Source organism: Erpetoichthys calabaricus, chromosome 3 (assembly GCF_900747795.2).
Source record: "Erpetoichthys calabaricus chromosome 3, fErpCal1.3, whole genome shotgun sequence".
Taxonomy (NCBI): domain Eukaryota; kingdom Metazoa; phylum Chordata; class Cladistia; order Polypteriformes; family Polypteridae; genus Erpetoichthys; species Erpetoichthys calabaricus.
In genome coordinates, this window is record NC_041396.2 from 231,005,150 (window position 1) to 231,017,900 (window position 12,751).

At 38.6% G+C, this 12,751-nt stretch overlaps 1 protein-coding gene across 1 annotated transcript in view; it reads left to right on the forward strand.

The window, feature by feature from the left end:
* Positions 1-12,751, forward strand: part of epm2a (EPM2A glucan phosphatase, laforin) — a 187,719-nt gene that overhangs the window by 142,637 nt on the left and 32,331 nt on the right. Inside the window, exon 2 of the mRNA XM_028797889.2 lies at positions 6,004-6,178. Within this exon, the coding sequence (XP_028653722.1) occupies positions 6,004-6,178 (175 nt within the window). The remainder of the gene's footprint in view (positions 1-6,003; positions 6,179-12,751) is intronic.

Consider the following 12,751-nt stretch of genomic DNA (forward strand, 5'->3'; position numbering starts at 1 on the left):
AGACAGGACCTTTTTGTTGATCATTATAAATACCATAACTAATTCCAAAAACTTGCAGGTTAGGTGGATTGGCATTCTAAATTGGCCCTGGTGGGTGTGTGCTGGTGTGTGTGAGTGTGTTCCTCGGCAGTGGACTGGTGCCCTATCCTGGGGATTGGTTCTACCTTGTGCCCTATGCTAGATGGAATAGGCTCCAGCCCCCAACAGACCTGTTCAAGACTAAGTGATCTTAGAAAATGGTTTGATATGGTATTATTATGGACATTACATAATGACATTTTTCAACAGGTTGATTAATCCTAGATGTTCTGGTTTTCATTTTTACAGACATCTCTCGATTCTAATATGCGTCCATGTTGATTCTGAAAAACCATGGTGTAGTGATTAACACTGCTGCCTCTCAAGAATGTGGTTTCAATCCATGGCCTGGTCATTGTCTTTGACGACTTAGTATGCTGTTCTAGTCTGAACTCTAGATTACTTTAAACATTTGTAGGTTAGGTTTGATTGATCACTCTAAATCATTCCAGTGTTAATGACAATAGATGTACCTAGGTGAAAACTGCTGCCCTTCCCAGAGTTGGCTGCTGCCTTGTGTGTAATGCGGGAGAGAAAGGTTTGGGTGCCTGAGGGCATGAATTGGAATGATTAGTTTAAGGAAATCAATAGACAGAATGATTTCTTTTTTTGTTTCTGCCTTTGAAATATGCATTAAAATAATTAATTTTATAATGTTTACATGCCATATTAAACACAGAGATACAGTAGAAAGAAGAGCCATATGTTGAAATGTTACAGCACAGTGGAGCCAAGGATTGTGAATAATTCATTTATGTTAATATTATTAAAAATTGGCACATTGGATCCTATTGACTCATATCCCTGAGAAAAATGTCTAAAAATCTTTTTTTGCTGGTTTCTTATACAGATAATCTATTTTCTCTGATGCTAGAGTCTTAACTTCATACTCCTTACAGTTTATTAATTTTGTTAGTCTGAATTATTTTGGGAAAAAAAAGCTGAGTCCTGACACAAGAAAACATCACTATCTTATAACTCTTGGTTAAAATTCACTAACAGACCATTTAATAGATAACACATCATAGAATGTGTATCTAAGGTGTTTATAATGTATTAGATTGTATTTTATTCAGTTGGGCTACAGGATGGATGGATGGATTTTAATTAACATATGTTAAGATTCTGTCTCGGACTACCATGAGACCCTGCAGTACTGTCCATTCATCCATTTTCTGAACTTGCTTTTTCCGTTACAAGATCACAGAGATCCACGTTCATTCCCAGTTGAATATGGCACAGACCAACTCTGTATGGAAGGCCAGTTCATCACAAGTTACTGTGACATAGAAGCCCACACTGACTCATGACAAATTAGACTTGCCAGTCAACATGCACATTTTTGGGAGAAAACTGAAGAATCTGGAGAAAGCCTAATGGAAAGCTGTATAAACTGCACACAGACAGTGACAGGACTGGGATCTGAACCCAGCTCCCTAAAATAGTGGAGTAGCAGCAGGAACCACTGCACCCCAAACCTGCAGCTTTAAATGTGGCCTTTCTGTAGCAGATTTCTTACTTTGCCAGACCTTTTAATTGTGATCAATATTGATGAGAGCTGTACTGAATAACTGGAGCTTGGTCATTATTAGCTTAGTAAAGTTCCAGAAATACTAAACAATCAGTGCTAAGTGCTGAGGTCCTATTCAAGCATTCCAGTATTCTCATATATTCTGACCTTGGCTTCTAGGCACTTAGCACTTCAAATGTCTTCTTGGCATTTTGCCTGTTTTTGATTTGATTACAGTCAGTATAAAAAGAATTGAAATGGATAAATTTGAATTACTGCAGTCTTCCATAGAGGAATCATTAAAGTATCACGAGTAATGTAATCTAACTGTAAATGCAAAAATAAAGTAGGGAAAAAATATGCAATAATGAAGATGATGGGAACTGAGGAGGAGTAAATTCATTCAGTTTTTTATCTTTAATTATCTCTGTTTTTCCAGTGGTCCTCATTAGCCTACTTCCTTTGTTCTTTCCACCTCCTTTAAATATCTGGCCATATTTTTCTAACTTGAGAATGCCAAGCAGCATATTCAAAAATTCCATACTGTATAATTTATCCCTCCAATATGCTCATACTCTTCTAGTTGCCAATATATCCTCCTTGCTAGTGGCATCAATGTTTTAGCCTTTTCATCTTTCTTCAACAGTTACTAAAGAAACACCTTTTCTCATATTTAAATCAATTTTTTAGGCACCTAAATTGTTTTTAACATTTTCTGACTGTAGAACAAAATGGAAATCTTCTATTGTTGTGCTAAAGCAGGTTTTAATAAAATCTTTGGACTATTTGTTAACACAATTGACAGAGGTATATACACAATTGTACAGAGTGATATGTTAATTTAACATTTATTTACAAATAGCCTTTGGCAAGCCTCCGCGTGCATCAATAAAGAGGTCATGAAGTAGTAACTGGTGATAAGCATTTGAAGACCTAGTGAACGTCTGAGGTAGAGGTGTGTAATGAAAGGACCTCTGTAGAAAGGAATATCAACCAGAGAAAATCACCTCCCTTGACAAAGAGAGTATAGAGTACAGAGTCATTGCTAGCACCTAAGGATTTTGAACATACTGTAATTCTAGATTTATATGTGTAGGTATGATTGTGCAGAAGAACAGATTGAGTATTGGTGGTTGCTATAGTCTTGCAATGCTAATGTAACATCCATCAGTTAGTTTTGTAAATCTACTTTTTCCATATCACAGTTTCCAAGAGCCTGGGCTTATCCTGACAGCACTGAGCCCAAGGTACAGAACAACCTCAGGTGGTGTGCCAGTTTGGTGTGGGCAGAGATGTCAGATTATCTTTAGCCAAGTTGTACAGTATGTATGGTATTTGAGATTCAACTACATGTAGACAATATGCATGTCAAAGCAGTTGAATAGTTAAGGCCTTCCCAGTGTCACACACGTGCGATTAGGAGGACGTTGTATGGACCAAGCAAAGGTAATTCCACGCCAGGCCAGGGGGTGGTGGGGTGCAATAAACCTTCTTCTGATATCTCTATAGACCAGCCACGGGAAAACCTGTCTGATTCAGAGCTGATGATGTCACTTCCAGTTCCAGTGCCCAGAAGAAAATCACTTCCGGTTCCAGCGCCCAGAAGAATATCACTTCCAGCACCCAATCTGACATCTGAAGAACATCACTTCCGGTTCCCTTATGTCACTTCCTGTCCAATACCTTAAAGCCGCCATCTTTACAAACCATCGACAGTTCTGTTTTGGACTCTGTACTGTGAACATCTCTGTACTATTTAAAGAAACTTTTGCAGTCAGGAATAAAATACGGGTGGCTACCCCAAACCTTTTTAAGTGTGTTGAGTCTATTCCTTTTACACCAGTATAATCCCCTGCATTGAACACAATGCTGGCAGTATAGGCCATAACTCTAAAACTAAACTGGCCTTCAGGAGACTCAGACTTTACTTCCATTATAACTACACTTCATAAAAAGTGTTTGTGTCACAGCCACAATTAAATAACCAAACCTGATTACACAACATATTATATAGTGCCATTCTGCACTTAGTGTAATTATAGGTCATCTGTATGTTTCATCACTGAAGAAAAAAAATTCCATTTCAATTTTCCAAACCTTCTTATCCAAATCAGAGCCATGGGGAGCTGGAGTCTATCCCAGCAAGCACTGGGTGTAAGGCAGGAACAGTTCCTAGGCAGAGTGCCAGTCTATTGCAGAATAAACACACACACAAACATACGCTGAAGTTAGTTTAGCATTGGTAATTTGCCTAACCTGCAGGTCCTTTGACTATGGGAAGATGCAAGAGCATCCAGAGGAAACCCACATTGACATTGAGAGAATGTGCAAACTCCACACAAGAAGCTTCTGGGACTTTTATCAATCATCAGTTACCATTTATCAGTCATCAAGTAACTAGCACTGTAACTTAATTAAATGTACATACAGTTGTAGAACATTTTCTAAATACTAGTAAAGTTGTTGTAAAATGTTACCAAAACCAGCATTTAAATGAAACTTAATATTCATCCTATTAGTGAAATATGTTCAATGTGTTCTGAGATTTTTCATGTAAGAATAATAGATTTTGAGATAGGATAGCTATACTCACTAATCGTGGCTCCAGAGGGTGGTAATGTGCTGCATGTTGATTTGCACAAACAACAATTTTTTTTTCTTTTGAATTGTTTTCCACCCTAATATTTTTGATTCTCCAGGTATTTATAAACTTCATTCCACGTGATTCTTATTGCATGCTTTTTAAATGTTATGCTCCTTTTGCACCCCTTGAAAGACACACCATTAGGAGGTGTTTTAGAAAGAAACTTGCATTCTTGCTGTTTACAGTTTTTTCACTTTTCTTTAATTTTGTCATTTTCCTTTGTATTGTGCTTATTATCTTTGATTTTTTTGAAGCTTTGGCCTCTTCAATAAACATATGTTTTATATTCATCATCCATCAAAGAGGACCTAATTATAGTTTTGACAGTAGAATGTAGACATAATGCATGGTATTAATGAGACGTGTGTATGGTAGATATGATTACTATATGATTACAATTACTCCAGAGCCATGGCTGCAAATTCCAGGAATTGCCTGTTTCGAGTTTGTACATTTTACTTGTCTGTTTGCATTTTCTCCTGTTTCCCTCCTTGTCCCAAAGACAGGCAGGTTAAGTTGACTGGCACCTTCAAATTCATCCAGTGTAATTAATCATGAGTGTCCCCTGGGTTGGACTGACTCCCCATTCCAGATTAAAATTGGAGTAAACAGGTTCAGAGCAGGCATGGGTAATGAGTGATGACAGACAGAAAGAAAGAAAGAAAGAAAGAAAGAAAGAAAGAAAGAAAGAAAGAAAGAAAGAAAGAAAGAAAGAAAGAAAGAAAGAAAGAAAGAAAGAAAGAAAGAAAGAAAGAAAAAGATTTTTTTTTGTGTTAGTAAAATTTTAGGCTTCTCCAGCATCATCATTTTGTATCTTCTATGTTTTCCTTCTTGAAGGAACACAGCAGGTGCCATGCTCTTACAGATCTTGCCATGCTACAGTATGTTTACTGAATATATTGAACAGTAGGCAGCAATGTGTAATTGTACTACTCTGCTATACATACATTTTTATTTAACATTTTTAATGCTTTACATGCACTTCATTAATGTATTTTAGGGTACATACTGTATTTGTCTTATTTCATTTTAGTTTTAGTTTTGAAATGTCAATTTAAATTCTTAAAATATCAAGTAAATAATGTTAATTTGCTTTTTTTAGTAATCTGTGTGCTACAGTGTACCATGAACCATATTGTCACTGCCTTTTTGAGTTTTTTCCACTGTCAGGACTAGCAACAAATATTTTTCATTGTCCTGTAAAATATAATGACAAATCATTTATCTGGACTAAATGACAGAATTATTTTACATAGCATTTTTACAGTGAACACCACTCCAAGGCACATTATAAGTACAGAAAAATGTGTTCAATATACATCATGCAACTAGAGGACAAACAATATAAGATACTTGTCCTCAATCACACAATTAGAAATGCCTTCTACTTTATTGCCCACTTTCTTTGCCACTAAACCACAATGCCCACTGGCTTATCTTGGCTTTCTTCATTGCCTTATGGGATCAGTGGGTTTTTATTAGTATTAATTTGGACATTACTATTAAAAGGTGGAGTGGTTGCTCTGAGGCTAAGCATCTGTGCTGATATCTGGAAGGTTGCTGGTTTAAATTCCGTTACTACTAGAAGGGATTCTACTCTGTTGGGCCCTTGAGCAAAGCCCTTAACCAGAAAATTGCTCCTGGAACGCTGTTTAATGGTTGATCCCGTACTCTGAGTTCCAAAAGGTCATGCAAAAAGGCAATTTTCCCTTAGGGATTAACACAGTGTACCAAATATTAAGAGAATATATTTTTTATTGTTCCTTTTTAGGCAATGGACCTCATCATGACAGATGCTGCACTTACAATGAGTGCAATGTGGTGGACGGCGTTTACTGTCATCCAATTGGACACTGGATTGAAATGACAGGCTACACCAATGAGATGAAGCACACTACAGATTTTTATTTTAACATCGCAGACTATCAAGCCATGCACTTTTCAAGGTAAAATTGCAAACAGTGTTCCATACTGTCCTTATACCTGTAAGATTTCTGTAATTTTGTGGTGTGGGGAGGTCATCTGAAAGTAGCAGCAGCAGCATTTAATGAAGTAAACCATTTAAATAATTTCCAAACACTGAACAGTCTGCAGATTTTCTCCTCCAGTTCTCTTAATTTCATATTAGAAAAATTTCATGTTTTTTAGGATAGTGGCTTTAAAGAAGAACAGCTTCTCAGAGCACTTTGCATGAAATACAGCTAAATAAATAAGATATAAACGATGTATTCCATTATTTGGTAAAGTTATATGATCTGCTGTTGCACCAAGGTTAATGATTAATGTTGTCCTTTACAGGTTAAACCTAGTCAGTAAGCCATAATTTCTTCTTAAATATTGGACTTTACAATCCAAATATTTGCACCTATGATCTGGGGTCCTACCACTTAATATAAAAATCATCAGGTGCGTATGCTCATTGTGTTCACTCTTTTCACTAGATGGTCATGTGTCTGGCTCAGCCTCAAATAGCAGGAACAGGACAAGGTCAAGTCACAAGGACCCTGGGACACTTGTACTGTGGTTACAGAAAATCCAGGATGCTGCATTTTGATAATTTGCACATAAATTGAATGAGGTTTAATGTGGATTGAACATTTCATATCTTTATGGTGTCAGGTGGTCAGCTGGATGTTTTGTTATTTATGTTAGCCATGCATACTGTATGTAGCAGCAGGAACATTCTAGTGAAAATGGTTAAAGAAAAGATGTGGGAGACCTTGAGTCACAAAAGCAAGGTAGGACCATTGGATCATGTGACAGACCTTTTGTAGGGATTTTCACCATCTACAGATAACACCTTTGCACCACTAGGAGATAAATCACAGAAGCTGGGCTTTATTCATGGTTTCTTTTACCACAGTTGCCATTGATGGTTGATTGTCAAGGGTTCTGAACCAGTCTCAGACTTAAATGTTCTGGATTGATGTGGATCAGTGTTATGCTTTCTTTAGTTATGAATCACACTCCTTTCAGAGAGCTGATGACCATTGTTTTGCACATAGAACTTACATGCAAGGCTATGCACATCACTAGAAGAACAGGTATCAGTATATGGGGTACTATCCATGGCAATAGAATGTCACCTGCATTACGTGTTAAGGTTAGGACAGCAAAAAATCATAGAGCCTGTCAATGGACATTTTGTGGCAGGGAGGAATGCACAGCCATGGCTGCAGTCTCCCAGAAATGCCTACATGACATCTAGCAGGATGTGGCTAGCAGAAGCATCAGCTACAGTCCACTCCACTCCACACTTCAAACAAACCTGTTCTCATGACAACTTTTTATTTCCTGTGCTGCTCATAAAAATGCTTTCCTATTTCATAGTAATGTACATTTGCTGTTTCCTGAATTTATCCAGATGCATTGGTGTTCCAGTATCAGTCTGAATCATTTTATTTAACACTCAGATAATTATTGAATGCTTATATGAGAATCATTATGTTGCAAATAAAAAAATGTCATCATCCTTTTTAATCAGTCACAATTTGTTTAATGGATCATTGCCCTTATATTAGATCTGTAGCACAATATGCACTTGAATGTGCTACAGGAAACTATTCAGCCCTCATATAATGTATAATGACCCTCATACAGTATGTGGCCTTGCAAAAATAGATGCTTTATTTTTTCTTAATTAATAATCATTTTTACTTGTGCATCTTGTGTTCTTTATTCTGTCTTGCCTGAACTGGACTAAGGCTACTGGCACCATTTTTTTTTTTGTTGTTGTCAGGAAGGAAATAAGGTTCATGCCCACTCTATATATTTTATATCAAATCTCTCTATATTTAATAATACTATACTGTACTGTCTTACTTAATTTGGGCATCCTAGGTATCAAATTCTTTGTAAAGAGTCAACTACCTAATCTTCTTTCTATTCTTACCTGCAAGTTATTAAACTGTGTCACAAAAAATGACTCCAGACATTGCAGGAAGGTTTTATGGAGAGTTGACCGGAAGTGATGTTGCCCTCAGGGCGAGGACTGGAAGTGATGTCACCCTTGTGGCGGGGACCTTAAGTGATGTCACACTCAGGGCCGGGACCAGAATTGTCTTCCTCTGGGCTTTGGCACCTGGCGGGATTTCCCAGGAACGGTCTGTAGGGAACTGAGAAAGACAGTTAGTGCACCCCTCCGCACCCTGGTCGGACAAGTTGTTACAATTACATAAGCCCTTCAGCTGCCTCCCACTCGCATGTGTGTGACAGCTGCTAACTTACATGCAGTCATCTGCTTGATCTGTGAACAACCCTTCAGTATGTAAGAACCTGCACAATCAATAAGCCTGCACTACTGATTTAGTGGTATTGACCATCCGTTCAGTTACTTAGATTGTTACTTGTTATAATTCATTTAACATGTTAACCCCTGATTTATTTATTTTCATTTATAATTTCATTATGAAGTGTATGTTTTTACTTTTTTAGTATTTTGTGTCTGCTGTGTATTTCTTTCATATTCCAAATTGTTACTACAAGTTTTTGTACCAGCAAAATGGCAACAAATACTTTTAATTTTACTATATGATACTGCACCAATAAGTTGAACTGCCCTAAATTATTCTCATGTAATGAACAACACCCTATTCAGGTCTAGTTCATGGCATAGGGTTATGATGCAAGGCTAATTAAACTGAAAAAAAGGCTTTAAACTAGTCCTATGGGACCCAATGCAATTGTCTGCGATTTGGGACTGATTTTCAGTATTGCAGACAGTCGTCTCGATTTAAGAGACATTCTGGGAGGAAGCGACGGGTCCAGGTGATTGGCCCCTGTAAGTGATATCATAGGTGGAACAGAATCAGTCTTCTTTTTTGCAGAGGGATGAGAAGAGTGATCATTATTGCACGGCGCCACCTCATGTCTTGGTGGAAAATTACAATCACTCAAGCCCTTAAGTTATTCCCCATGTGCATGCATGTCACAATATATATATATATATATATATATATAAAATATATACTGTATCTATATATATTTGTCTAAGCAGTTAGGATGCATGCATTTACTTTCGTGTGTGCAGTCTTCCCAAGATGGTAGAGCGCGAGAGCAGCCTTACATCCACAGAGGTAGAAACAGCATTATAAAAAGGAGAGTACAAGTGTGCAAAAATTACTAAAGGGAAGTCTGACATTTGGTAGTCATTTTCAATTGTTATTGGTAGTGATGGCAACCAACTGCCATTTGCTTGCTGCAATAAATGTGTGAAAGTGCTGGTATTCATGGACATAAGTGTGGCACCTCAGGTTCAAAGTGCCATACTTATGCAGTAACGAAGGGTCAAACTAAACTTATATAGTTGTCAAACCTGTCAAAAGTAACAGCTAATGCTAAAAGTGAAGCACTGGATAAATATGTGGATTTTGTTTGCAAGGTTATAAGGCCTTACGACACAGTATCTGGTATGGGCTATATTCAACTTGCACAGTATCTAGTTAATACAACAGCCATAATTGGAAAGTCTGAAGTTTTAAGAGATACTGCCTCATTCGATGATAGTATCATGGCACATAGCGGAAAAAAACCAAAATTGGAGAAGGGACATTGTACATAAAATGCTAGATAATTATGGCTATGCTGTCACAACTGATATTTGGACCGAAAACTTTAGGAAATCCACTTTCATATCTACTACCATCCAGTATTTTAATGAGAAATACAATCTTATGTCAAGGGTGCTTTTTGTGGCCCCCTTTGAAGCAAGCACAATTAAAATGGTTGAAAACATTTGTGTTTTACTCTTTGAAAAACATTTTCAGAAGTGACTGTTCACTCATGGCAGATAAGATAAGATGTGGTTAGGGCTAGTTGCATTGTCATTTTCTGTATGAATCGCTCCCCCAGCCCATCACTCTGACAGAGCATTGGGGGTGGTGCGGGTCTTCCGAATACCCAGTTGTTGGCAGACCTTTTGGAATACCTGACTCACAAAGTTCCTGTCCTGATCTGAGTGCATTTCAGCTGGCACCCCAAATCTGCTGAAAACTCCCCCAATGAGAGTCTTTGCCACAGTGTCAGCTTTGTAAAGTAATCTATTACAATCAGTACATAGCAGTTACCTCAACAGGAATGAAGGAACAGTCCAAGAATATCAGGGGCCTCCACCTGATATTGCTGCAGAGGCACATTGGACTGCTATGATGGGCCCTTCCTCGCCATGCAGTCATGACACCGTCTACAATAATCCTGACTACTGCCCCAATAAATGCCTGCCACAACCCACTCAGGTACTTGGTAATGCCAATGTGTCCAGCACCTGGAGAACCATATACTGTACGCTCCATCTTTCCTCCAGCCAACAGAGGATCAGCTTCAGCTCTGGATTGGTCTCTTGGATAGCCCGACACTCTTCCTCACTCTTGTGTTTGACTAACACCTGGCAGCAAGGGGCACTCATCCTCAGTTGTTCTTCCCGTTGATTCTCCTGCTGTTCATAATGTGCGTAGTGCTCTACTTGACAAAGCTGCAGAGACAGAACATCTGTGTTGTGATGCTGGTCACCAGACTGATGTTCTACTGTAAACTAGAATACCTGGAGGCAATCCAGTCACTGAATCATTGGGTTCCCCAAAAGGTGAATAGCCACTAAAGGGCGGCATGATCGGTTTGCACCAAAAAGTGCAGGCCACATACTGTAAAAAGTGCTGAGTGGATTCCACTACTCCAGCAGTTCTCTGTGGGTCACAGAATAGTTCATCTCAGGTTGACTTAGGGCCCACCTGTAGTAAGCCACAACCCCCTCCCCTTTAAATGACTTTGCGACAGCTCTGCTCCAATCCCAACATTGCTGGAATCAATATCGAGCAAAAATGGCAAACTCACCTTTGGGGATGCTAAAACGGGAGCCTGACAAAGAGCCTTCTTAAGATTAGTGAAAGCAGTCTGCTGATCTTCACCCCATTGGAAAACTGCACCCTGGCATGGCAGATGATGTAGAGGCGCTACAATGGTGGCAAATGCAGGCACAAAGTGCCGATAGTAAAAAGCCAGCCCCAGGAATTCCTTGACTTGTCACTGGTTTTGTGGTTTAGGCCACCTCTGCACTGCGGCCACCTTGTTCTCTTCAGTAGTATTCCACTGGCCACTCACAGGGTGCCCAAGGAAAGACACCTCTTGTCTCAGCAGGTGGCACTTCTCAGGAGTGTCTAGAGCTTCTACAAATGTCTTCCCATGCTACAGCAAATCATCATGATAAACAAGGCATTGGGAGCCCAGTATATCAGCCAACACCTTGTCCATCAATCCCTCAAAAGTGGCTGGTGTGTTGCATAATCCAAAGGGCATGACCCGAAACTGCCACAAATCTTTGCCAGTTGTAAATGCAGTCTTCTCCTTTGCTTCCGGGGTCAGTGCCACCTGCCAATGTCCACTTGTCAGATCCAACAATGAGAACCAGGCAGACCCTGCAATCAGATGGAGCTCTCTAGATGGCTGGTGTATAACACACAATTCAGATAAATAGGTGGGAGCATACCCATGTAGTGATTTAAAAAACAACAGCAAAATTTTAAAATTAATTCTAAAACTGACATGCAGCAAGTGTAAAGAGGCTAAAATTTGGGGATACAAAAGCAAACTTTTTTGCCCCAACCAAAAAATGAGCAGCAGCATTCTGAACCAATGGCAACCTGCATATCAGGGATTTAGTGATCCCAGAATACAGTTAGTTACAGTAATCATACCAAGAAAAGATAAAAGCATGAGTAACTTTCTCAAGATCCCTAGGAGAGAAAAAACGCATACCCTTACCTAGAAGATGAAGCTTACCATAATTCTTGAATTCTCTTGAATTCTTGACCACATAATTAATCTCTTTCTCAAAAGAAAGGTTACTGTCAAAAATAAGCCCAAGATTTTGAACTTCAGGTTTACAAATGTGCATGAAACAGACAAGAAGTTCAAAACCAATTTGAACATTGGCTGCAGGACCAACTATAACCCCTTCTGTTTTATTTTGATTTAGATCAAGAAAACTGTCAACCATCCAGCATCTTAGTTCTACAGTACAAGATAATTGTTCAGCCAATTCATTGAAGAATTACACACAAGAACATAAACCTGCATGTCATCAGAATAACAGTGAAAAGAAATACTAAACTTCCTAGAAATAGCTCCTATAGGATGAAGATATACAGAAAATGAAATATTGTCCAAAATGTATCCCTGAGGAACACCACATTTAACAGGAGCAGCAGACAAAAAAGAAGAATTGAAAGTAACTGAGAAGTGTCTACCAGTAAGATATGACCTGAACCAGCTAAGAGCAGCCCCTTTAAGCCCCACCAGATGCTCAAGCTGCAACAGCAAGATCTCATGATAAATAGTGCCAGAAGCCAAATCTAGAAGGACAAGGACTGCTGCCCCATCTGAGTCAGCAATAAGAGAGAGGTCATTAAATACTTTCAGGAGGGCAATCTCAACACCATGATAACACATAAGTGATATAATAGCACATAAAAATGTAATTAAAACATAAATTAAAGAGACAAGCAAATGGCCAGCCATATCAGTCA